The sequence below is a fragment of the Callithrix jacchus genome, chromosome 2 (genome assembly GCF_049354715.1).
Source record: "Callithrix jacchus isolate 240 chromosome 2, calJac240_pri, whole genome shotgun sequence".
NCBI classification, from domain to species: Eukaryota; Metazoa; Chordata; class Mammalia; order Primates; family Cebidae; genus Callithrix; species Callithrix jacchus.
The window spans coordinates 134,425,438-134,452,475 of record NC_133503.1 but is presented as its reverse complement, the minus strand read 5'-3'; the positions used below and the strand labels follow the sequence as shown (position 1 = coordinate 134,452,475).

The window sequence follows — 27,038 nt, the reverse complement described above, 5'->3', positions numbered from 1 at the left end:
ACATTGAAGATTACAATTCAACATGAGATTTGGGTGGGGACACAGAGCCAAACAATATCAGAGTTTATGGTTGTATCAGATGTTGCAGCAATGTGTCAGAGTGCTTGCTGTGGGCTTACAACAGTTCTTATGCATTAGGAAGATACAGCAGTAGGGCAAGGCTTGCTTCTCTTCATGTAGCTTGAAGTCTGCTTGGGGAGGCAGTACTAATGCACAAGGAGCATTGGGGAACATGCCGGCTGGAACTACATGGCCCAGCTTGAAATAACTATGGTGTTCACAAGATGAGAAATCCTTAAGGATCTGAGCAATCTGAAGGCTTCATGGAAGAATTGAAACCAGAGCCGGTCCTAAAATGAAGGATTTTGGAAGGAAGTCATGCTACTCAGGAATGATCTCATAACCTAAGTTCCATCAATGCTGAGGTTCTTCTAGGCCTCCAAGGATTTGATTGGTTGGAATTACTGAGATAACATTTTCAAGGCTTTACCTACCCTCTGCCTGCAGAGTTTTATGAACCCTTTTCAGAGTTCATAGAAAGTAACTGCTTAGGTTCAAAGTCTTGGGAAGAAGGGCAGGTTGGGTGAGGCAGCAGTGGAAAGAGCAGCCATTCTCACAGAATGTGAACCCCCACCCTCAGGGCAGGCTGCAGTGGAGCATATCAATGCTGTCATTCCGGAAGGTGACCCTGAGAATACGCTGCTTGCCCTGAAGAAACCAGAGGCCCAGCTGCCTGCTGTTTATCCCTTTGCTGCTGCCATGTATCAGAACGAACTTTTCAACCTCCAGAAACAGAATGCCATGGTAAGTCAGAGAAGACTCCAGCTCTGGGGATAGTAACCCTGAGTGCCATGGCGCACTAGGGAAGCCTAGTTAGAAAAAGGGGATTAGAGGTCTGGGGATCTCTAATTTGTACCAATCCTGGTCTCATTGGCCCATCCATACCAATTCCATGGCCTCCTTCCTGGTTAACTCTTGCTTTTAGTCTACATAAAGAATCTAAGAGCGTAGTTAGGAGATTCCAGCAGTGGTCTACACATATACATGTGAAAATAGGTTGTTCTTATTCCCTGTGTGATATTTGAAAAATCTTGGATAATTTTTTAGCTATATCGATGTGGTTTTTTTAACAATATATAATGTTTTTTTATAGAGAAAATAAGCTCAATCTGCAATTTTAGAAATTGCAAATAAGAGCATTAGCACAATGGCTTTGAGTTTTGTAAATTTGTACTCCTTAATATGACAACAACATTCAACAATAATTTCATACAAGGTTACAGTAATTAAGACCATGTTTACTAACACTCCTGTAAGCAAAACAATGAAACAAAATGAAAACTCCTGAAAGCAGAGCCAAGAATTCAGTATATGACAAAGCCCATACTTCAAGAAGGTGAGGAAAGGATTGTTTAATCAATGATGTCCTTGCAAGTGTTTAAGCTTTGTTAAGAAAACATTAACTCGCTACACATATATCAGAATAAATTTTCAACATAAAATATTAAATGTAAAAAATAATTTAAAAATTGAAGTTCTGAGGAAAAACATAGGACAGTCCTTGGATCTTTAAAATCACAATCAGCACTTGTTCACATACAGTAAAGAGGCCAAGAACATGAGCCAGCAATTCACAAAACAAGAAATACACAAATTACAAACAAAAAAAAGTTTGAACTCAATCAGAAGTAAATAAATATAAATTAAAACACAGTACACTTATTATTTAAAATTAGATTGGTAGAGATTAGGAAGATTTAACCCAGTGTAGGTACAAATATGGGGCACAAACATCTTCTACACAGCTGCTGACAGTGTGAACTATACAGCCTTTCTGCAGGGTGGTCTTAGTATTATAGGTCAAAAGCCCATGACACTGACAGTTACATTCTAGAAAATGAGCCTGAAGGATATGAACCAAAGAGCTTTAGCCACAGAGATGTTTCACAGCATTGTTTATAATATTGAAAACCAGGAAACAAATGACTACTTAATTAATAACCGATTGCCTAATTTATGGTGCTTATTTATGCTAGAAATATGTGCAACTTCTAAAAATGACAATGTAAAGAATAATGACTGGAAAAGATATCCATACAAATATTAAGTAGAAAAAAATAAGATTGAGATATATAGCATTATCTTGTTTTTTGCAATAAGAAAATAAAGTCAGTTATAAAGATAAAACCTCTGTAAATGTATGTATGAATTTAAAATACATAAAAGGACTTACACAAAAGAGCTTAGGTGGTAGCATTTGTTTTCTTATTCTTGCTTAGTAAGACTTCTGTATCAACTGACTGTGGTAGCACCTACCTGTAATCTCAGCACTTTGGGAGGCTGAGGCAGGAGGATCACTTGAGGCCAGGAGTTCAAGACCAACCTGGGCAACATAGTGAAGCCCCATCTTTACCAAAAAAAAAAAAAATTAAGAAGACTTTCTATGTTTTCTAAATAGAAACACAGTATTTGTAATAAAAGAAAAATAGCTTGTTTTCTTAATTTCACTTAGGTTCTCTCATTAATATTTCCTTCCATTTCTGTGGCTCTGAAACTCAAGGCTTACTTATGCCTGAGGACACTCATTCATCCTCAGATGGCCAGGGTTAACCTGTGGCTGTCCAGCTCCATTTCTTCTTCCTTTCTCCTTTTCCTTTTTGCCATATACCAATTTAGGTATCCACGAACAGGTCACTGAAAAAGGTAGAGGAGGTGAATTATAAATGATTGCATTCTGCTCTTATAATTTGATACCTTATATGTTAAATGTGTATTTCATGTAAGATATTTGAATAAAATTTACTTACATGCTCTCTATGGTAACCCCTTCTTCCCATTTGCTTTGGAAGATTAAACTATCCTTTCTTATTCTGAAATCAGAATTTTGGAATTAGTATCATAGTCTTGGTTTGAAGACCTTGCTTTGTGTTTCAGATTATAACTTTTAGGTGAAATTCTCCCAACTTTCCCTTAACCCTTATTTCAAAGTGGAAATCATTAGCTGTGCTAAAATCTCATCTGGCACTCTCAGTCAGTGACAATGTTATCTAGTCTTTGGTTTAATTATATGGCTGAACTGAGCCTTTAAGCAGCCAATATAGCTGGGATTAGGGATCAGTAATGGGAATGCAGACATTTGTGGAATCATAACTTTCTGTTGTGATCAACTAAGTCTCAAAAAATGATCATCCAAGGAAAACCCAGGAACCATATACCTGTTCTTAAAGCCAGTGGAAAGCAAGTGGCCAGCAACTCCTCTTTCTGCTGAGCTATCAAGTTCTTGACTTTTCATTGTTTGGTGAAATGAGCATTGTAAACCTCCATCATGCACATGAGGTGTGTTATGTGGAGAGCTTATGTTGCCATATGTTTTCCAACAGAACTACTTGGCCCACGAGGAGCTTTTGATTGCTGTGGAAATGTTGTCTGCTGTTGCTTTACTAAACCAGGCCTTGGAAAGCAACGATCTTGTGTCTGTGCAGAATCAACTCAGAAGCCCCACAATAGGCTTAAACAATCTGGACAAGGCATATGTGGAACGGTAAGGAACATTTTCCAAACCTTCTTTCAATGCAGAAATGATGGTTGGCAGATCTTACAAGTGAGGAATTTGTCTGTTGGTGGAGAAATCCATATACCATGCTCATATTTCTTGAAAACTAGTCTGTTTTAAGAGTCCTTCTAATTAGTATCCTTGTTTACAGTATTCCTTCTGGGGAAACAAAGAGAATCAGAAAGTGATAATCCTATGGCAATTAATGAATGACTTTGTCATTGGCAGAGATTACTTGATAGGCTGAAAATAAAGGAACTATTGGAAACATACCTTTCCTTGCGTGCATTTTGGAAACAGCAGGAGGATGTAGAAGAATAACTTTAATAATCATCCAGTTCAATTCTTTTATTTCACTAATGCAGAAACAGAATCCAGAGTAATGGAACTAAAGTTGGGCAGTTGGGCCCCAAACTGCACTCTTCTGATTATTAAGCCAAAGAAATATGAGGCCACAGTGGGTCATGGCAGTGGGTAATAACATCCATTTAGTGTCTTTCATTTCATGTTTCATGTTTGGTAGGAAGTATCCTACCAAATAGTACAACTGATAGCACTGTTAAAAAACAACACAGCAGATCTGGAGGGAAAATCAAATGGCCAGAATTGGGAGCCAGATGAGAGAGTCACTGAGACAAAAGCCCCAGTTAAAATGAGTGAATCTTGGATTCTTATAACCACCAGGGGGAGATGTCTGCACAGATCTTGACAAAAGCTCTTTTCAGCTACTGATTTTGGAACTGCTCTATTAGGCAGGTTGGCTAATTCTCTTGGGTCATGTACAGTCCCACAGGAAAAACCAGTGATTTCTTAGGTTAAACATATGGCATTTGACCACTTGCCTACATAGAGAATGGCCAACAAGTAATGGAAGGATGGTGGGTTTTCCTTGTTTTCAGTCTTTTTGAAGAAACTTAATTCTCTTGTTCTACTTAAATTTGGCCATGTGGTTCATATGACTCCTTAGCGTCTGTTTCCAAGGTAATTTATATTTACCTCCACTGTTTCTGTTAATGGCACCATCCTCTCCTGCAAGCTGAGAAACCACAAGCTCAATTTGAGTTTCCCTCTGCCCTCAGCTGGGCATCCCTGTGCACTGAAGAGCCTGCTGTCAGTGGCCAATCTGTGTGCCTTATACCTCTGCAAGATGTTTTCGTTTCTCTGCAGCCACCCTCTTTACTTCTCACTTTGGCTTCTGTAGTAACCCCTAAACTGGTCACCCTACTTCTTTTCTCTCCCCATTCATTCATCATTCCTACCTAACCAGGCTTTGCCATACTTTCTTAGTGCTAGAGTAGAAGAGCTCGTGGAGCCCTTCTGAAGCCTACAGGCTAATGCGGCATCTTGGTGATAACTGTCAAGACTGTCCCACATATTTAGCATACCTGGCAACTACCCTCTACATGACAGTAGCCTCCGACTCACCCATTCTGATTATCAAAAGTGCCCACTTCCTCATTTACAAATATCCTTAAAGAAGTAGTCCTGTTCTATTTGTGTGGAAAACTTTTTAAATGGTTTTGATTTTTTTTTTTTTTTTAATAAGTACATTCTGGATCTGGATGACCCAGTACTGACGTGGGATTTCAGGGCCCACTTGGGTTCTTGTATTGACACTTGAATTGGCCCCAAATGATTTTATACAGCCCTGGCATTTTACTTCCAAAGTCAGCATCTTGACTTGGGATCTTGGAAGCCCAGTTTTGCAGATTAATGAAGTTTGAGAAACAGTGCTCTGTCCAGGGCCTCGCCACATAGAGTAGGTTTTTCATAGCACAAGCATGCTGTGCAAAGCCACCTTGATGAATTCATGCAAAGTCTCTCTACCTGTTCACCATGGCTTCTACTCTTGGGGCTGTACTTGCCCAGAAAGATTCTTTTGTCTAATTCTCACAAAAGTATTATATGGGTTAACATTAGCCTTTGGCATACACTGTTCCCAGATTAACTGTTCTAAAATGTAGCTAATTCTCCTGTTTGTTCCTTGTTCTCATCTGAATTAAGACCAGAATTCTCACTGTAAGCATGTTGCTCTGACCTTAGCTCCTGCTCCATCCCTACTTGTATTTTGCACTTCAGCCAAGCCGAAGTGTACTTTCTGGTCTCTGTGTTCCTAGGCATGGTCCTCTCACCATCAAGAACTTGGTGTCTTCACTCAACTCCAGTAACCACAGTATTGGAGCTCCTGAGCCCTACCTACCATACATTATGTTCCATGAAGTATATCCATGCTTCTCCCCATCACCACATCTGATGTTATCTCTCCTTGGAGGTAGCATGATGTGGTTAGAGGAGCATACGTCTTGGAGCCAAAAATGTCTGAGTTTGATCCTCCCAACTGAGCCCTTTCCTTCATTTACAAAGCAAAGAAACAAAAGCCCCACTCTGCATTTGCAGATCTGTTTTGAGGATTCAGTGTTTGATTTAGTGCCTGTCCCAGGAATGGCTCTCCACCACTAAGGATTTCCTTCCACTTCTTGTTTTAAACCCCATTACATCTACTTTTAGGGACTCTCTACTTTAATGGGCCTTCCTGTACTCTGCTTTTATACCTTTTGGAATTTTTGTCATCTTACACACTGGTTTTAAGCACAAAGGCTGACCTTGTTTTCCTCCTAATACTACTGTAGTGTTGCCATGTTTTACGTGTAGCAAATACTTAGAAACATCTGATGAACTAATTGGATTACTGATCTTCTCAGACCTTCCCAGGCCTCTTAGATTAGTAGACTCCTTACTAGTTTGTCCATAACATGAGGTGAAGAGAGCTGAGAGAAAGAGTGAGAGGAGAGGACATTGACCTCTTAGGGTAAACTATGGAATATTTCCCGAAGATGGTAACTTCAGTGTGGAGAGAAATACTCAATTGGAAAAGCCCATGGAGCTGCTTGTATTACTCCTAAAATGTTTTCCCTTTATAGCTTGTTCTGGTTCATTTCTAAAGTAATGATGGGTGGTTGTATTTCTGTGTTTATTTTTACTTATTTTATTTTATTTTTAGACAGAGTCTCTCTCTGATGCCAGGCTGGATTGCAGTGGCACAATCTCAGCTTACTGCAATCTCCACCTCCTGGGTTCAAACAATTCTCCTGCCTCAGCCTCCCAAGTAGCTGGGATTACAGGCACACACCACTGCACCTGGCTGATTTTTGTATTTCTAGTAGAAACGGGGTTTCACCATGTTAGCCGGGATGATCTCAATCTCTTGACCTCATTATCCACCCGCCTCGGCCTCCCAAAGTCGTGGGATTACGGGTGTGAGCCACCGCACCCGGCCTCTCTGTTTTATTTTTAACTTTGCCATTTCACTCCTGTTGGGTCAGCATTTAGATGTTAAGTATATGGGATGCCCGTAAGGACTTTGCACTTTTAGAATAGTCTCCATCTCTGAGAGACACTAACCAGTGCAAGTTGCCACTTATCCATATTGTCATTGTGGTCACTAGTGTATTTCACATCTGCACTTGGCAGAGGCCTCATTCAGCTACAGACAATTAATTGTTACCACAATTTTCTGTTTTGAATGATGTTTTCTCTCAAGCTACATTCCATGGAAGATACTGCGTGCCACCTTGAAGCACCCAGAATTTTGAAAAAGTTTGTCACAACCAAAAAAAAGCAGTTTTAGACTTTATTTTAACCTCTGCCATTACCAGATCCCTGGAGACTATTCAGAAGTCAAACTGCAGAGGGACTTATTACACACAGAGGATTGTTCTTCATTGCCCTGGTGTAAAGACGTAAAAGCACACTAAACTATCTAGTTTCATTACTTTTGGCTAGAATAGTTCATGTTAGCCTGTGATTGTAATATGGTTTCTGTGGAAATTAGAAAGTGGGAAAATTGATTATTGAGAAGTAAATGTTTCTTAATGTATCAGTACAACTAAGTTTTTCCCTGAAATGTCCCCAGACAAGAAAAAAGTAATTGGAGTGGTTGAATAAACCGTATCATCCAGAGGGCTGTGCACAGTGAGAAGGGTCGTGGGTCATAAATGATAGGTGAGAGGACCATTTTTAATTTTAATTGTTTTGTGTGGAGACGAGGTGTCTCTATGTTGCCCAAGCTGGTCTCAAAGTCCTGTGCTCAAGCGATCCTCTCACTGAGCTTCCCATATTGCTAGAATTACAGGTGTGAGCCACCACACCAGCCCTAAGAGAGATTTTTGAGTATTGGATAGGAGCCTTTGGAGAAATGGGCAGGTGAAAAGGAGTTTCAGTATATCCTGGTTTAACCCATGTGCCACCTCTTCAGAACAACATACAGTTACTCAGCAAGGTTTCTGGAACTGCATTTGCACGTTATCTGATACCTCAGTGGCATATCTGGCCTCAAAGTGGCTCAGCTGTATGAGGGTTAGAGTAGAAAAGGTCTTTTAAAACTTAGATTTTTGAAGGAATATGAGAAATAATGACTTCTCTTGATGATAGAAAGATTGAGAGCCATGGTAACTTAATTTTTTCCTATAACAATCATCTGAAGACTGAGCAGAACGAAGACATACAAAGGGGAGAAAAATTAGTAACTGGGGAAAAGTAATTTCACAGACTTGACAGCTTCTAGCTTTGCTTGAGTTAGGTACAAATTTAGATTTTGAAGACCTTTCGTTAAACAGAATTTGTTTATGGAAATACTTTAAGAAAACACCGTTAGTACAAATAAGCTTGGTGTATGTTGACAGAGCTACACAGGACAATTTTATTTGCTTTTCTACTCTTTGTCTAACTGCGTAATAGCCACATTTGACCATGTGTCGTATTTGAGAAATATAACATGAACAAAGAATGAATGTCTCTGATTAACATCAAGATTTTTTTTCTCTTCCACAGTTATGCAAACACACTACTCTCTGTTAAACTAGAAGTTTTATCCCAAGGGCAAGATAACTTAAGCTGGAATGAAATTCAGAATTGTATTGATATGGTTAATGCTCAAATTCAAGAAGAAAATGACCGTAAGTATAAGACACTTTGCTTCTCTAGCATAGTGGGAGAAGACGGTATCTGGACAACTTAGTTTTCTCGATTAAAGCCTTAAGATTTTGCTCAGGAACTCTGTGAGAGCACACTCCGCTAATATGCGTACCTTTGTTTATATATAGATTTTATGCCTATTCCACTTTACCAATATGTTATAAACATTACAGAGTGTATACAAGAATACATAATAGAGTAAAAATACACAAGTAGAAGGCCTGGTATTTTCTGGTTATTTGTACTTCAGAGACAGCTCAATAACTCTTTTTTTTTTGAGATGGAGTCTCGCTCTGTCACCCAGGCTGGAGTGCAGTGGCGCGATCTTGGCTCACTGCAACCTCCACCTCCTGGGTTCAAGTAATTCTCCTGCCTCAGCCTCTTGAGTGGGTGGGATTATAGGAATGCACCACCAAACCTGGCTAATTTTTGTATTTTTAGTAGAGATGAGGTTTCACCATGTTGGTCACGCTTGTCTCAAACTCCTGACCTCATGATCTGCCCGCCTGGGCCTCCCAAAGTGCTGGGATTATAGGCATGAGCCACCGCACCTGGCCAATAACTCATATTTTTAAACAGCCAATTTTATTTTGACCTTTTATTTGGGCATGTTTTTTTCTGAAATATGACATGATTTTCTGCCCCAGAAATGAAGAAGTTGGAAGACAATCTAGCTGTTGCTTAATGATCACAAAACATGGTGATTTGCTGTTTTTGAGGAAATTATGAGCTACCAGCATAAACGCATACCAACCTCAAGATAACGCCCTGAAACCTACTTTCTTGAATACCAGCTTGCTGCTTTATCATTTGCTTCTTGCTTATAATAACAGAGTGAAGAATGAGGAGCTATGTAGCTTCTGCAATATATACACTCACTGCTTTTCTATAGTATGCTTCAAGCTGTGTTATCCATCATGAAAATAAACCAACACCATCTCTTGCGGCTTATGAGCTTTTGACTTGTCAGCAAGAGTGGATGAGCCTTGCTAAAATCATTGATCTCTCCTCCACCCTCCAGCTTTGACTTTTCTAGTTCATTTGCTCCAAGCTTGCAGATAGAGTGGGCAGTTACTTCTCTCACAGTTTATTATGTTTTATTCTAGTGTGTTTGGGTAAGGTCTTAGGTCTGGTCTTCTAATGCTGTATTTAACTTAGGAATACTAAGATCACTCTTGAAATAAAACATAGGACTTTGTTAATTAATTGTATTTACAAAGTTTTCCTCTTTTTCTTTGCTATTTCCTGTGAACACTGGCCAAAAATCAAGGCCAGATTCGGCTCTTGTTTTGTAACCATATTCTCCCTTGAAGCCCCTACTATAAAACAGGATCCAGGTGTGCTACCCTGATATAAGGTACCACGGATGTCCCACTGTTACACTGATGCCTGGACACTTTCATTTTGTCCTTTCCAAGTTGTGCGCAAGTCTAAATCTCTTTTGGAATGGCACGGCTTCCTGTTGCCTCGGCATTTTCTTTCAGTGAAGCATTTAAAAATCTCTGCAGGCCGGGTGCAGTGGCTCACGCCTATAATCCCAGCACTTTGGGAGGCCAAGGCGGGTGGATCATCAGGTCAAGAGATCGAGACCATCCTGGTCAACATGGTGAAACCCCATCTCTGCTAAAAATACAAAAAATTAGCTGGGCACGGTGGCACGTGCCTGTAATCCCAGCTACTCAGGAGGCTGAGGCAGGAGAATTGCCTGAACCCAGGAGGCAGAGGTTGTGGTGAGCCGAGACTGCGCCATTGCACTGCAGCCTGGGTAACAAGAGTGAAACTCCGTCTCAAAAAAAAAAAAAAAAAAAAAAAAATCTCTGCAATCAGATAGCTTGCTCAAAGCCTACTTAGGTCTTTTCTGATACTTAGCTTGGGAGTTTATGGTTCTTGGCAGACATTAGTCAAGATGCAAGCACTAATTTGAGCAGATGTTCAACATCATCAGTCGGGGGTTGGGGGACCACCACTGCTCCTAGTGTCCTGCTGCCTGTCTTAGTCTGAGCTACCTAGCTCAGTCCCCAGGCTTCTGTCTTTCTCCACAACTTCCACCTTAATGCTCTGAACCTCCTTCAGCAGTGGTTTGGTTGCTATGGCAACTGCCGCCCAAGAAGTGGGACTCCTTTCTTTTGGTAGGCAAAACAAAGGCTCACATCCCGTCTTTGCTTTCTAACTTTTTTCCCAATTCTTGGCAATACCCATGCTTCAGTTCTGCTTTGGTTATTTCGCTATGTGCCACTTACACAAATGAATGTTAGTTCTTAGTGCTGAACGATTGTAGGCTTGAAACTGATTAAAAGGGGGGAAATGCCATTTTTCTTCCTGGCTATCAAACAGAGCCTTTTGTTTACCAGGGGGGGAAAAAACAAGTAATATTTGTATAACTTAAAAAGAGAATAGTCTTTTGTAAGTAGATATTATTTTTAAGCAAAAATCTCATTTGATTGCTGTGGCTTTTATCTATCGAGGTAACAGCACTACTGAGTTATTCACCCTAGGACATTTCACATGGCCACTATAACACTTCTTTTGAATATCTTGTCGTAAAGGACATATGCCATAACCAGAGAAGGTATTTCAGACACTAGTATTTCCCGTCTAGAATTTGGGAACTTTAATAAAGAGTAATTTATCTGTGTTTTGGTTTTGTTTTTTTTCTTCTGTCAGAATGAGTATTGAGTTTGATATTCTGTTTAGGCAATTACTCAAAAATCTAAAATTTCTAAAATACATCATTGTAAACAGGCAGGAATGCTAGTATAGTAATTAAGTCATCTGAGGAGCTAAGAATTTTTCATGGACGTTTTGAAGGTGCATTACTCTTGCCTCTCCACCTTACTCTTGTTACATGCTCTGAGGTCTAATTCCGTCCGCATTGTGATGTAGGTGAGGTAAGCAGCTAATGGAAAATGAGAAATACAGAAGGTGAATTTAATGGAGAAGCTAGCTGCTAAATGCATTTCCTCAGGCTCTGTTGATTTCTTACTGAAAAGTTTACTTTTCCCAGTAGAGCCATAGAGGAGCATTATTTTAACCATATAGCCTAGATTAGGAAGTTTTCTTCCTTTGAGTTTTTGCTCTTTAAATTTGGTAGATACCATTCTTGGTATGTATCCGCTGCCTCAAATACATGAACTCTAAGAGAACACCCACTCTCTCATGGACTAGAATGTTGTATAATAACTCATTTTGATATAAAGAAGTGGACCATGGGCTGAGTGAAGCCCAGCAGTCTTTGTTCGAACAGGATTTCCCTTTTATTAATAAACAGAGGAAGTGATGCACATGTTCCCAGGGGACTTGTGGGTAGATCTTTCAGCTCCTATGATGTCATTAATTATGACCTCAGCAGCTTTACCAGGTGATTTCAATCAAGTCAGCTGAAATGCACGTACTTCCAGGTGATCGGCCATTGGTTCTGTTAAGACTATTTTTGGATGGGGTGTTTTAAAGTATTTAGAACAGCTTACCCAAGAGGGGGTGACCAGAGAATGACACTAAATATTCCATGCACTCCAGTTTATAAATCCTACAGGGTGAAACAACAGTACCTTGTATTTAGATAATACTTAGACTTTCCAGAGTTCTCTCAGTGTTTACAGATAATATAACTTGCTCATTAGAGAAGTAGTTTTGTTTTTTCTTCAAACATATTTGAAACCATTTAAACTGGAGTTTTAGATGGTTTCTTTCTTCTTACAGGTAAATCTTTTCATTCCTAACAAGGTGGTGGTTATGGGCTCATCTATTCAGAAAATATTTAGCTAAATATTTTACCTTTACTTGAATATCAAGATGGAGATTCTTCTTTTAAAAATGAGTGGTACTCATTCTATTTCATGGCATATCAGATTTGTGAAGTAACTGGTGATCATTTTAGATGAAATCTAATGAAAAAAATAAGAAATATTGAGTCTGGCCTTAAAATGCTTATATGCTAAGCTTATTGCTCATTAATGCCTAGTTTCTTTAACAGTTCTTATCCATCAGTACTAACCTAGGAAGCAAAAGCCCCTTGGCAGTGTGTGTATGTATGTATTATGTATATATGTATGTATGTATGTGTCTATCTAAATTTATATGTATCTTTTTATGAATGGATGTTTATTTTTTAATAATAAGGAATTGAGAAGTAACCTCCAGATAGATCTATTTCGTTAGAATTGCAAAAACTTTTCAGGTTTCATAGTTTGACTTCCATACTTTTCATTTGTGAATCCTATAGTCTATACATGTATATATATACATTTTTTTGAGGTGGAGTCTTACTCTGTCACCCAGGCTAGAGTGCAGTGGCACAATCTTGGCTCACTGCAACCTCCACCTCCTGGATTAAAACAATTCTCCTGCCTCAGCCTCCCAAGTAACTGAGATTACAGGTGTGCACCACCATGCCTGGCTATTTTTTTTTTTTTTTTTGAGATGGAGTTTCGCTCTTGTCACCCAGGCTGTAGTGCAGTGGCGCAATCTTGGCTCACTGCAACCTCCACATCCCAGATTCAAGCAATTCTCTGGTCTTGAACTCCTGATCTCAAGTGATCCACCCATGTCAGCCTCCCAGAGTGCTGGAATTACAGGCATGCGCCACTTTGCCTGGCCAATTTTTGTATTTTTAGTAGAGACAGAGCTTCATCATGTTGGCCAGTCTGGTCTCAAACTCCTGGCCCCAAGTGATTTGCCCACATTGGCCTTTCAAAGTCCTGGGCTTATAGGCGTGAGTCACTGTGCCTGGCCCCATAGTCTATATTCTAAGATCCTTTGGTGTATTAGAGATGGTAGAAAATTAAATTGGAGGATGCACTTATTCATTCTTTGGTACATCCATGAATGTTTTACCACCTGGTATTATATAAACAATGTATGAAATCAATTACCCATATTTCAACCACGAAAGTATCCCAGAACATGCCTGACTTTATTTCCATAGAGCCTACCTACATTTCCTAGCCACATGTGGCTATTTAAATTTAAATTAATTAGAACTAAATTTAAAAATCAGTTTTTCAGTTATACTAGCCACATTTTAAGTGCTCAACAGTTACATGTGGCTAATGGCTACCATATTGAACAGCACAGGTACAGAATATTTCCATCATCATAGAAAGTTCCATTGGATAGTACTGGACTGCATTGACCTTGAAACTTACTCTTCATTAACACTGTAGGGAATTGCTTACTTTTGAACTATCTCTATTTTGACATCCTTTATGAAGTGGTGAAGTAGAGTTACCCAAAAAATAAAATGTTTATCTAAACCTCTCTACTTTGGTTTCTTTTCAGTGTATCTCTACATTAAATTCTTCGAGCTCTGGTATTCTGTGATTCCATCAGCAAATATCTTGGCATTACTATCTAACATCTAAGTGAGGGTTACACTAGAAATAACCATCCCTGCTGCTGCCTCTGCACAAAGTTATGCCCCCTTTTTAATAATTAGCTTTATTAGTCGGGCATGGTGGTTCATGCCTATAATCCCAGCACTTTGGGAGGCTGAGGTGGGTGGATCACGAGGTCAAGAGATTGAGACCATCCTGGCCAACATAGTGAAACCCCGTCTCTACAAAAAATACAAAAATTAGCTGGGCATGGTGGCATGCACCTGTAGTCCCAGCTACTTGGGAAGCTGAGGCAGGAGAATTGCTTGAATCCAGAAGGCGGAGATTGCAGTGAGCCAAGATCACGCCACTGCACTCCAGCCTGGCACCTGGTGACAGAGTGAGACTCTGTCTCAAAAAAAAAAAAATTAGCTTTATTGAGATATAATTTATATAACATAAAATTCACCCTTTTAAACTGTACAGTGATTTTTATCTATTCAAAAAGTATACAATCATCACCAAAATATTCTAAACTCAGCACATTTTCATTAGTCCAAAAGAAATTCCATTCCCATTAGCAGTCACTCTCTCTCCACCTCCTCCCATGCCCTGGCCACCACTAATGTATTTCGTTTCAATGGATTTGCCTATTCCAGATATTTCATATAAATGAAATTCTGTAATATGTGGTCTTCTGTGTCTGCCCTTTTTTACTTAATGTTTTCAAGGTTCTTCCACATGTGTCATATATTGATACACTTCAGATTCCTTTCTAGGTCAGAGAATATTTCAATCTATGGATTTACTTTTTATTTATCCAGTAATCAGTTGAACATGAGAAGAATTGCTGGATTCACATAACTTATATTCAGATTATTAAACCTAATTCTATGCTTAATATTTTAAGGTACTACCAAACTATTTTCCAAGGTGATTACATCAGTTTCATTGCCACCAGCAGTGTATGATGTTTCAGTTTCTCTACATTCTGACCAACACTGTTACAGTCTTTTTTATTTCAGCCATCCTAGTGGGTGTGAAATGGTATCATATTGTGATTTGGATTTGCATTTTCCTAGTGACTAATGATTCTGAGGATCTTTTCATGTGTTTATTTTCCCTTCATACATCTTCTTTAAAGAAATGTCTATTCAAGTCTTTTGCCAATTTTAAATTGGGTTATTTATCTTGTTGAGTTGTAACTGTTCTTTGTATATTCATATACACATATTCATATCTTTTATTAGATACAGAATTTGCAATTTTTTTTTATTTCTTACATTATCTTTTCCCTTTTTTTATGGTGTCCTTTTGAAGCACAAAAGGTTTAATTTTGATAGTCCCATTTACATTTTGTTTTATGCTTTTGGCAGCACAGCTAAAAAATAATTACCTAACCCAAGATCACAAAGATTTACTCCTAAGTTTCCTTCTAAAAGATACTTGGTTTTAGCTTTTACATTTAGGTCTGTGATCCATTTTGGGTTAATTTTTGGTGTAGTATGAAGTAGAAGTTGAACTTTATTCATGTGGATGTCCGGTCATCCTGGCACCATTTGTTATAAAGACTGTTATACTTTACCCATTGATTTGTCTTTGCACTTTTGTCAGAAATCAATTGACCATAAATGTAAGGGTTTTATTCCATGCTCTCAATTTCCATTCCATTGATCTATATGTTTATCCTTAGTATTGATCACTGTAGCCTTTTAGAAAGTTTTAAAACTGGGAAAAGTCCATTAACTTTGTTCTTTGTTCAAGATCGGATTATTGGTTATTCTTAGTTCCTTGCACTTCCAAATGAGATTTAGAATCAGCTTGTCCATTTCTGTTTTTAAAAAACAGCAGCTGGGGTGGGGCATGGTGGCTCACACCTGTAATCCAGCACTGTGGGAGGCTAAGATGGGTGAATCACTTGAGGCCAGGAGTTTGAGACCAGCCTGGCCAACATGATGAAGGCCTGACTCTACTAAAAATACAAAAATTACCCATGGCTGGCACAGTGGCTCACGCCTGTAATTCCAGTACTTAAGGAGGCTGAAGTGGGTAGATTACCTGAGGTCAGGAGTTTGAGACCAGCCTGGCCAACGTGGTAAAACCCTGTCTCTACTAAAAGTACAAAAATTAGCCAGGTATGGTGGTGGGCACCTGTAATCTCAGCTACTCAGGAAGCTGAGGCTGGAGAATCACTTGAACCTGGGAGGCAGAGATTGCATGAGCCAAGATCACACCATTGCACTCCAATGTGGGCAACAAGAGTGAAACTTCATCTCAAAAAAGAAAAAAAATTAGCTGGGCATGGTGGCACTGCCTGTAGTCCCAGCTACTCAGGAGGCTAAGTTGCATTGAATCTGTAGATCAATTTAAGGAGTATTACCATCTTAACAATATTAAATATTCCAATTCATGAATATGGGCTATCTTTTCATTTATTTGTCTTTAAGTTTTTTCCCATGGTGTTTTATAGTTTTCAGTGTACATGTCTTGTGTTTCTTTCATTAAATTATATCTAAATATTTGTTCTGTTTATACTTATAATGTATTTGTAGTTAAACTCTATTATGAATTGAATGTGTTCTTTATTTTCAGATTGCTTATTATAAGTATATAAAAACATAATTGGTTTTGTCCTGGATCTTGCATCCTACAGCTTTTCTCTAATGATTTATTAGCCTTTTACAATAGGTGATACTAGAAAAGTTATAATGTACTGTGACTTAAAAGGAAAACTTGTTCTTCATTTTCTAGGAATTGTAGCTGTAGGGTACATCAATGAAGCTATTGATGAAGGGAATCCTTCAAGGACTTTAGAAACTTTGCTGTTACCTACTGCAAATATTAGTGATGTGGACCCAGCCCATGCCCAGCACTACCAGGATGTTTTATACCATGCTAAATCACAGAAACTCGGGGTAAGTTTTAGTATATCTGTTTCTTTTAAATTTTGCAGGCTGGGTGGCAGGGTTGGGGAAGGAGGGAGGATTTGACCCATTTACCTTAAATCTCATGAGCTTCTTGTCCCAACAATTACCTGTGAATCAGAATGAAAATAATAGAGCTGTCATTTTTCTGGTACCAAACATTAGGGGGAAACTAGCTCCGGAGCTATTTATTGCTTCAATTCTTCGACTAAAAACTCAGTTGTAGGTGAGTTCTTGTTCAGAGTTCAATTCATTGGCTATTTCCTGAGTAGATACTATGCGCACATAGCTTCTGGTAGAGAAGATGGGGATACAGAGGGACACATAATACCATTTGAATATTCTCTGACCTTATCTTCAAAATGCTTAGAAACTGATTGAGGTAGTGGGCATTGTCACACAGAACAGTTAAGTGATAGTAAAGATAAGGGTGTGCAAAGTATCCAAATGAGAGATACTCAGAGTGATTCATAGATGTCTGAGATTGTGGGGGACTAGAAGCCTAAGAGAAGGTGTGGAGGTAGAGCAGGATCTGTCCTCTTGAAGAGTGGTAGCTTTTTCTGAGTACAGAGCTTATACCGCTATTATAAGGAGCCCCACAAAGACTGGCTCTGTGTTAAGGCAAGTGGGCTTAGTGGTGAGGCTGATATGATCTGTCACCTAAGAGTGAAAGTGATGCCACCCAGACCTAGCCACTTACAGCTGCCATGTCTTCAGGTACAAACCCAACTTAAAGGGTGGTTATCTCCTATGTCTAGGTCTTTAGAACCTAGGAACTGTGTCATTCCAAACAAGAAAAACATCCTTGGTTAATGCAAACATTTATTGAGAACCTACTATTAGCCAGGCATGATATTAGATACTCGTGTATCATCTCATTTAATCATCACAACAATTCATAACAGCCCTCTGAATCATTTTACCATCATTATTGCCATCTTACACATAATGCGACCAAGATTAAGTAACTTGTTGAAAGCTATCTAAGATGTGGCCGGGCACAGTAGCTTACGCCTGTAATCCCAGCACTTTGGGAGGCCAAGGCGGGTAGATCACTTCAGGCCAGGAGTTTGAAACCAGCCTGGCAAACATGGCGAAACCCTATTTCTAGTAAAAAAAAAAAAAAAAAAAAAAATACAAAATTAGCAGGTGTGGTGGTACACACCTATAATCCCAGCTACTTGGGAGGTTGAGGCACAAGAGTCTCTTGAACCAAGAAGGTAGAGGTTGCAGCGAGCAGAGATCACACCATTGCACTCCTAGCCTGGTCAACATAGCAAGGCTCTGTCTCAAAAATAAATAAAATAAAATAAAAGTTTCTAAAAGGTAATTAATCCTGAGACTACAGCTCAGGTCTCTCTGATTCAGAAACATTATAATTATGTATTAAGACAGATGGGAAAAGATGTTTATTGCAGCTTTGTTTGCAATAACAAAACACCAAAACCAACCTAAATGTTGTTAAGCAAAAGAATCATGCTGTGATGTGGATATAAATGGAGTACAGACTTGTATGTGTATTGTGGGGAGGGGCACACACACTCTTATATGTGTCTAAAGTATTTCTGGAGGGAGGATACCTTTTGGAAGGTGATCTAGAAGGCTAGTATAGATGGGTGATTTCTTTTTCACTCTGTTTTTGTACTGCTTGGATTTTTAAATTTTTTAAGGAGTGTATATATTACATAATTACTGTTGCTAAACTCTTAAAAAGCATTGTAAATCCTGTCCTCACTACTCCATTGCCTCACTGAAGGTAGAGGAAGGTAACCCCCATGGTGTGCCCTCTGCACTGCCAGCCTTCTGACCAGAAGGGTGGTGGCATTTCCTGACCCTCTGAACTTTGCCAAGTGCCCCCAGTCACATCAGTCTTTCTCATTTAAGCCTCATACCAGCTGTGGAATGGGTGCTGTCTCATCTGATGTGAATGAGCCTGAGGCTTGGGGCGAATGCCTGGCCAAGGTATAGCCAGTGAGGGGTAGAGTGAAGACTCACCCAAGTCTGGTGTCCGCACACCCCAGGAGGAGGAGAGTGGGCTTCTACCTTGCTGCTTCCACTTAGGTGTCTGTGACCATGGCACATGATAAACTTAAAAGCAAAACAAAGTTATTTGCTTTGAAGACAGACATCATTCAAATCCTGGCTTTGCCACAGATTAGTTATACAACCTTGGTCAAGTCACCAAATCTCTCTATTTTTCCACGTATAAAATTGGAATAATAGTACCTGTCTTAAAGAATTATGGTAAGGGTTCAATGCAAATATACAATATGTAAGTATATATCAATATATAACTATATGTACTAATAATTAAGACTATGTGCACATGTGTGTGTAGCTATAGCATTTAGCATGGAGCCTGGCACCAAAAAAAGGACTTAAATAATGTTAAATAATGTAGCTAGTATTATTATGGGCACCTATGGCTGCCTCCCAAGTAAGAGGTGAGTGATGTCAATATCTCAAGGATTTTTTTTTTTTTGAGATGGAGTCTTGCTCAGTTGCCCAGGGTGGAGTGCAATGGCACCATCTCAGCTCACTGCACCCGCTGCCTCCCAGGTTCAACTGATTGTCCTGTCTCAGCCTCCTGAGTAGCAGGGATTACAGGCACATGCCATCATGCTCAACTAATTTTTGTATTTTTGTAGAGACAGGGTTTCACCATGTTGGCCAGGCTGGTCTTAACTCCTGACCTCAGGTGATCTGCCTGCCTCGGCCTCCCAAAGTGCTGGGATTACAGGTGTGAGCCACCGCACCTGGCCTCAAGGTCCTTACTAGACATAGGGTCTGCTCTGTTCACACATCAAAGTCGGGGTCTTCTGAGAACAAACAGAGACACAGATCTGTCTTCGAGGTGAGCCTGACTCCACAAACCCAAGGCCTTTCCATAGGCAGGCAGTATAGGTCTCCTCTAGACTGGGCATTCCAATCTAGATTGAGATGGAACTCCACAGGAGTCCTTTGAAAGAAGCCTTTGAGTGCCCACACCATGCCAGCTCTGTGTCAGGCACCCTTTCTAGGTGTAGAAGGTATAGCTTGCATGGTATGATGAGAACATTAATATGGAGCCTAGGGATCTGGGTTCTAGTTCAGGCATTATACCACTTTTAGCCTATATAATTAGGGGTTTTGAAATATACTGACAGTTGCTAACAGATTTAAAACACTGCACATCTGTGCAATAAATCATATTTGATTAAATTCCTGTTTTTAAGCAAAGTTTTCTTTCTCTGTTTCTTGATTTCTCAGCCTGTTCTTTTTCTCTGGAAAAATCTAATTCTATTGTTCGGCAGTGTCTTTATGTTTGTTTTTAACCTCTGCTTTTTTTTTGGTTTTTTGGAGATGGGATCTTGCTATGTTGCCCAGACTGGTCTCAAACTCCTGGGCTCAAGTGATCCTCACACCTCAGCCTCTCAAAAAGCTGGAATTATAGGCACAAGCCACCACATTCAGCATCCTCTACTATTTTATCCTGGAAGTTTCCAGTTGTGTGTTTATAATGGTATTTCTGTTCCTTGGCCTTCGCAAGGTCTGGCCTTGGAAAATAGGAGGAGAAAATTATATTGCTGACACTATCAGTATAAGTAAAATTTGTGGCAAAGCATATAGCTATTAATGGTCACAATGGGTAATATCTTCATAGAATGGATGCTCAGTTTTATCAAAGACTGAGGACAGTGATGGAAGTTGGTGAGGATTTTTGGTTCTCTTTAGCAGTATTTCAAGTATAACTTTGTGTAGCCTTCAAATTCCTTTTGCCTCTTAGAAAAAGACTTGAATAAATTAGCAGAGTAGAACACTTTTTCTATGTCTGTTCACTGGGTTGTGTGCTATTTTACAATTGAAGGCTTTGCTTGTGAATGTTAAGGATTATACCCTACCAAAAAGTTCTGTTTTGCTCCTTGTATATACCATAAAAATTGTGTGCTTTTAACAAATACTACTGTGTTTTTTTCCCTAGGTAAAACTGTATTATAATTGATGACTTAATTTTCAGAAGTCAGTTCCTTTCATTGAAGTTTTTATCATCTTGAAACTTACTTTAGATTTGTTTTTCATTCTCACTTTAGTGTTTACCTGATTTTTGCTCTTTGCATAACCACACACATAAAGGGTCTTCATGTGGACCCTTCTTACCTTAGTCCAATGAAATAAAAAACTCTACACATTTAAAAATATGCATTTAAAATTGTTTTTTATTGTTTTGTTGGTCATTACAAAATGTACACTCAAGGCAGATTCCTACAGACTTGTAAATTCATCTCAGCAATCCTTTATGCTTAAAGTTTCCTCAACCCCATTTATATTCACTACTACCATTCATTCATCGCCACTAGTATCTTCCCTCCTGTCTAATCACTGAGTTAAGGGAAAAATGGTCATTTACTTACTGTAATATAATGGGTTTTAACAACAAAATTCCATTTCCCCATTAAAAGCTATGCTTAAGAAAAAAAAATAGTGGAGGCGTTATTTTAAACTTCTAAATGGCCTGTGAGTATAGTCTTAGTTTAGCTTCCTTACTTTTTTATATACTCAACCTGAAATGATACCATCCCATGTCATCACAGTATGTTGCTTTTTCAGTATGAAGTCAATGGGCTTTTTAGCTGCTTTGAGATTTTTTAAATTCATTCGGCCACACAGAACGCAAAGCATAGAGCTGGGCCCCACAGAGACTTGGGCCTGGCATCACCCAGAAGTTCAAGGAAGGGAGAGGATGAGCACCTTCTCCATTATCCATGGTGTTTGATTGTTCATGGAATTAAAAAATTTAAATATAAATGAACTATATATAGATGCCATAATAAAAAGTGTGCAAAAGTGCTTTGGAAGTACAGATAAGAAAGATGACAATGCTGGCCTGAGAATCAGGGAAGAATGGTTCTTCGAGGACTTCAGAAATGGACAGAATTAAGGCAAAGATGTCAGGACTAGCTTTTCAGTCTGAGGCAACATGGAGAAATAGCAGAGCAAGAGGTTTGGTTGGTGCCTACTCATCACAAGCAAGATTTAACGGGAAGTTGGATTAGCAAGTTAGCCTTGAATGCCAGGCTAAAGATTTATGATTTATTATAGAAGCAGTGGAGTTAGTAGAGGTGTTTTAGTACTGATATCCAAGGAAGATTAATCTGGCGGGACCTGTGAAATGGAGCGTAGGCTGGCAGTGGAGAGAATGGTTAGAAGGCAGAGGTGGGCTGGGCATGGTGGCTCATGTCTGTAGTCCCAGCACTTTGAAAGGCTGAGATGGGAAGATCGCTTGAGACCAGAAGTTCAAGACCAGCCTGGGAAACAATGAGACCCCATCTCTGCAAAAGATAAAAAATAAAATTCATTGGGTATGTTGGTGCATGCCTGTAGTCCTAGCTACTTGGGAGGCTGAGGCAGGAGGATTGCTTGAGTCCAGGAGTTGAAGGCTGAAGAGAGCTATGATCACTGCACTTCAGCCAGGTAACAAAGTGAGACCCTGTCTCTATTTAAAAAGAAAGAAAGAAAAAAGAAGGTAAAGGTGGAGCTAGATAAAGGATCATGGTGAGGGACCCTGCAAAGATAGAGCCAGTTGATGAGGCAGCCATCAGCATGAGAGTCAAAAGAGACCAAAGAATAAAAAATGATGTCATATTTCAAGGATGGCAGTACCACTCACAGAAATAGGGAAGATGGAGATTTAAAGAGCTTAAAGTTACAATAAGGTAAATGGAAATGTCGTTTTCCATAAAGAGTTGTGATATCTTTTCTCCTGTATTAACATTTTTAAAATACTGATAAAGTGTTTTTAAAAATGACTAATGCTGGTCGGCGTGGTGGCTCACGCCTCTAATCTCAGCACTTTGGGAGGCCAAGGCAGGCGATCACTTGAGGTCAGGAGTTAGAGAGCAGCCTGGCCAACATGATGACACCCTGTCTCTAATAAAAATACAAAAATTAGCTGGGCATGTATGTCGGTAATCCCAGCTACTTGGGAGGCTGACCCAGGAGGCAGAGATTGCCATGTGCCAAGATAGCACCACTGCACTTAGTCTGGGCAACAGAGGAGACTCAGTCTAAAAGAAAATTTTTTTACTGATGCTTTTGTAATGTTTGACCTTTGAAGCATATTTCTTAGGAGCTCAGAAATGGAGCTTCTTGCACTATGCATATGTTGTCCATGAAAACAGATGTCTGTGAAAACAAACATTCTCTGTGATGGCTGTCCTTTTTCTCTAAGATGGTTTCAGCATTTCGTAAGGTAAGCAGTGGAGTGATTACTGATTTTTGACATGAGAAAATAAAGGAATGGATCTAAGCAACTATTCAGGCTGCCCAGGCACAAAGCTATGAGATATATAAAATAGAAGCCATCAGTATTGTTGTTGTAGTAGTTGGCATGGTGAATAATAAGTATAATATTGCTTGGAGCAAAACAAATGGTAAAAATCGCAAGGATGAGGAGAGTCACTTTAACATACCACAGCCATCTATGATCATATGCATTAAGTGTCCGGATGATGGCTGTGTAGCAGTAGATGATAACCACAAATGGAATTAAGAATCCAAAGAACGCCAAGGAGATGAAGTAGTAGAGTTGGAAGGGAGACGAGGACTCACATGTGTTGTGAACATCATGGCAGGTGGTGATGTCTGGCTGAACAAGATAATATTCCTGCTTCAGGATGAAAAATGGCAACATATATAAGAAAACTATTGCCCACACCAGTCCACATGTTAGCAAGGCATAGGTGTGCTTGGGCAGTCCCCGGTAGGTGAAAGGATGGACGATGGCCAGATAGCGGCTGATACTGATGCAGGCAAGGAGCAGAATGGAGCAGTACATGTTGCCATAGAAGATGACCGTGGTGGCCCGGCACAGGACCTCTCCAAATACCCAGTTGTTCCCATTAAGATGGTAAGCTATCTTAAAGGGCAATGTGATACAAAAAAGAAAATCTGCAATGGCCAGGTTGGTGTAGAATACGGTCGTACAGATGGATCTGGTCCTGAAGACAAGCATCCACAGGGTCACAGCGTTGGCTGGCACACCAACTACAAACACCAGAAGGTAGATGGCAGGTATCAGTTTGGTACTTAAGGAGCTGGTGAGGTACCCCATAGTAGCATTTTTCACGTGGAGATGTGAAGCACTTTCTTCAGGGCACTTAATTCTTACAGTAATGGTGGGTCCTGTCCAGCCTTCTAAGGCAGAAGAGGGGAACTCTTCAAAAGATTCTGGGGGAGCTCCACGAAAGGTCTTAACAGATAAGATTGGCTTTGCCAAGTTGTTTGTATCATTTTCCATGCCTGTAATTGAAAGGAAGTATTCACATATATTTATGATTCAAGAGAAAAGAAAACAATGTGTTTCATGCTGTGTAATTTCTGTGATTATAGAATTTAAGATCATTTTTATTTTTAAAAATCATAGATTAGGCACTCAACAAGCATATACTTAATACATGTCATATGCTCCAGGACAACACTATCTCATGCAGAAACAAAAACTAAATGATCGCTCATTGTGTGTAAGGCGTTTATAATACTGCTGGAAGAAACAAAAATAGCACATTGGAACATTATAGGCATGTTGACCATACAGGCATTCAGACAATACTTAATAGATTCAGGTGTTTGAGCAAAATGTCAAGGAAAAGATGAACTTGAGCAAAGACGAGCAAGTTTCATAAAAAGATGAAATTTAATGAGTAAGATTCTGCCAATGATGAATGGGCAGCAGCATAGTATGGGCTAGTAGAGGATCTGGGAATGCCAGATAAGTTGATTTAGCAAATTGTTATTGTACACTTACATGTCAGTGGTGTAAAGTTTTAAATAAACTCCATTTCTATCTGTAAGTAACTCTACTAGTGGAGAAGATGTATAAAAATGCATTGTCTCATGCTAATAAGGTGCAGCTGAGAAAGGAAATTGAAAGAGTGGGTGACAGCTAAATTAATGGAGGGCCTCTAAACTGTCCTAAGAAATCATGCCTGTTCATAGATGCTGGGGTTGCACACACAATTTTGAACACAGGAGTGACCATTGTGTTAGGCAGCATAACAACTCCCCAAAGATTCTACCTGCTAATTCCTGAAACCTACGAGTATGTTCCTTTACCTAGCAAAAGGGGCTTTGCAGATGTAATTTAATTAAGGATCTTAAATTGAGGTTTTCCTGGATCGCCTAGGTGGGCCCAATATAATCATAAGAGTCCATATAAGGGGAAGGTAAAGGCTTTAAGTTAGAGATTTGAAGATGCTATGCTGCTGGCTTTGAAGATGGAAGAAAGGGTAATAAGCCAAGGAATGCAGGCAGCTTCTAGAAGCTGAAAAAAGCAAGATAGCAGATTCTCTCCTAGAGCCTCCAGAATGAACACAACTCCACCAACAGTCTTGATTTTGACCTCTGATCTCCAGAAATACAAGATAATCTGTTGTTTTAAGCCACTCAATTTGTGATAATTTGATATAGCAGCAATAGGAAACTAATATAGCCATGATTTTGACTTGTTTTTAAGATGACTTAGGTGACAGCATAGAGAATAGATTGAAAAGGTAAGAAATTAGAGGCAAGGGGGCCTGATTTGGAGGCTACTGTCATCCATAGCTTAGTGAGTTGCTGAGCTAGAGCATTGGTCATGGAAAGGCAACAGCAAACACCTGAGACTCTGATGGTGGCTCAGAGGGACTTGGTGACTGATTGGCTTTGGGGTACAGTGAGGGAGGGGCAGGAGGCAATACCGACTCAGGTTTCTCTCTAGATGTCTTGGAGGGAGAGGATGCCATTAATTGAGTCCGAGGAAGAGACAAGGGGGCAGGATGGAGGGGAAGCTACAGTCTGTTTTTAGTCTTACTGAGGATGAATTGCTTGTGGAATATTAGTATGTGAAATGTCCAGCAACTGGTTAGAAGACTGTATGTGGGTCCAAAATTCCAGGAGCCCAAATTAGAGGCATGGTTTACTAGTTTAATTTAGTGGGAGTGGTTGAGATGGCCTAGGGAGAGTTCTGAGAAAAAAGAATCCAAAGGTGGATTTTAGGGGAAATGACAGATTTTAAGAGAAGAGGAAACAAAGGAGGGAAAATCAGAAGATGAAATCGGTATGAGGACCTAAGAAGTTGGAAATAAACTTTTTTAAAGATGGAAACACATCAACTATCTGCTATAATTATTTGGTGTTACTTGGCACGTTGATGTTAATAATCCTAATTCCTACAATTTCAAAAACAAAATCTTGAAGCTCAAACCTGAAGATTTATTAGTATGTAATTTATTTGTAAATCTTTCACATGTATAGAAAATAGACTAAGATTTCTGATGTTACCTTTAAGATGGACTTTTATGCAAATTTATATGGACATATTATATTTTATGCCAAATATATTATATTTCAATTTATATCCAGTACTGTGCCTGTTGCGTTTTGTCCCAAGGCCTCAGAATTCCTCCTCATTGAATACTTGAAGTTAGTGTTTAGTAACCTGTTTTTCATTCAGAGCCAGTTTCTCTTCCTGCTTTAATCTCTAGCAGTTAGCTCCGGGATGAAATGGAAACCTCCTGCATAATCCTGAGATTGCACAAGCTGAATTCACTGTGTACAATAGGTGTGGCCTGATAACTTCCAGTATGAAGGTGATCAGGTGTCATTTAAGAAAAGATAGATTAGACGGGCGTCGTGGCTCATGCCTGTAATCCCAGCACTTTGGGAGGCCGAGGTGGGTGGATCACAAGGTCAAGAGATCGAGACCATCCTGGTCAACATGGTGAAACCCCGTCTCTACTAAAAATACAAAAATTAGCTGGGCATGGTGGCGCGTGCCTGTAATCCCAGCTACTCAGGAGGCAGAGGCAGGAGAATTGCCTGAACCCAGGAGGCGGAGGTTGCGGTGAGCCGAGATCGTGCCATTGGACTCCAGTCTGGGTAACAAGAGCGAAACTCCGTCTCAAAAAAAAAAAGAAAAGAAAAGAAAAATGTGGGAGGCAGCATTCCTCTGTGCCTGTATTTAGAGGTGATCTTTGAAGGTATGTTGTATGATACTTGAGTTTAGTTTAGTCACACAAACCCTTCTCACTTTAGCATTTTAGAAAAGTTCTTGCATTTGACATCGCCCAAAGAGAAGTGCCTTTAAAGATAGGCACAAAGCTGGAGACTGATGGCTGAAAAGCATGCTGTACAAGTTATTCACCTGCGGGATCTGATTTTAAGAAGCTATTAAAACCAAGTGTGTTTGTTGGTTTTCAGAAAATTTCTGAGATTGAGCAAGACATTATGTCTCCAGACATGCTAAACGTGCCCGCGTTT

General features: G+C 39.5%; 2 protein-coding genes and 1 long non-coding RNA gene across 12 annotated transcripts in view; 1 reads left to right on the top strand and 2 right to left on the bottom strand.

Moving 5' to 3' along the window:
* IQGAP2 (IQ motif containing GTPase activating protein 2) overlaps positions 1–27,038 on the top strand; it is a 315,054-nt gene that overhangs the window by 188,639 nt on the left and 99,377 nt on the right. For 7 of the 8 annotated variants that reach the window (XM_002744847.6, XM_035291370.3, XM_035291369.3 and 4 more), the window contains 4 exons: positions 641–804; positions 3,381–3,541; positions 8,384–8,508; positions 16,591–16,754. In XM_002744847.6, the coding sequence (XP_002744893.2) occupies positions 641–804; positions 3,381–3,541; positions 8,384–8,508; positions 16,591–16,754 (614 nt within the window). Of the gene's footprint in view, positions 1–640; positions 805–3,380; positions 3,542–8,383; positions 8,509–11,874; positions 11,926–16,590; positions 16,755–27,038 lie in introns of those variants that run through there. The other variant, XM_035291371.3, reaches the window with a different exon arrangement.
* Positions 1,278–2,914, bottom strand: LOC144581442 (uncharacterized). The gene is made up of 2 exons (XR_013532279.1): positions 2,808–2,914; positions 1,278–2,694 (listed from the first exon to the last, which is right to left on the bottom strand). It is a non-coding gene; the product is annotated as an uncharacterized LOC144581442 (long non-coding RNA).
* The window catches only part of F2RL2 (coagulation factor II thrombin receptor like 2), a 40,459-nt gene continuing 34,362 nt past the window's right edge, over positions 20,942–27,038 (bottom strand). For all 3 annotated transcript variants that reach the window (XM_054252168.2, XM_035291372.3, XM_008991916.5), the window contains one exon: positions 20,942–24,041. In XM_054252168.2, coding sequence (XP_054108143.1) covers positions 22,978–24,039 — 1,062 coding nt within the window. In that variant the 5' untranslated portion in view covers positions 24,040–24,041 and the 3' untranslated portion in view covers positions 20,942–22,977. The remainder of the gene's footprint in view (positions 24,042–27,038) is intronic.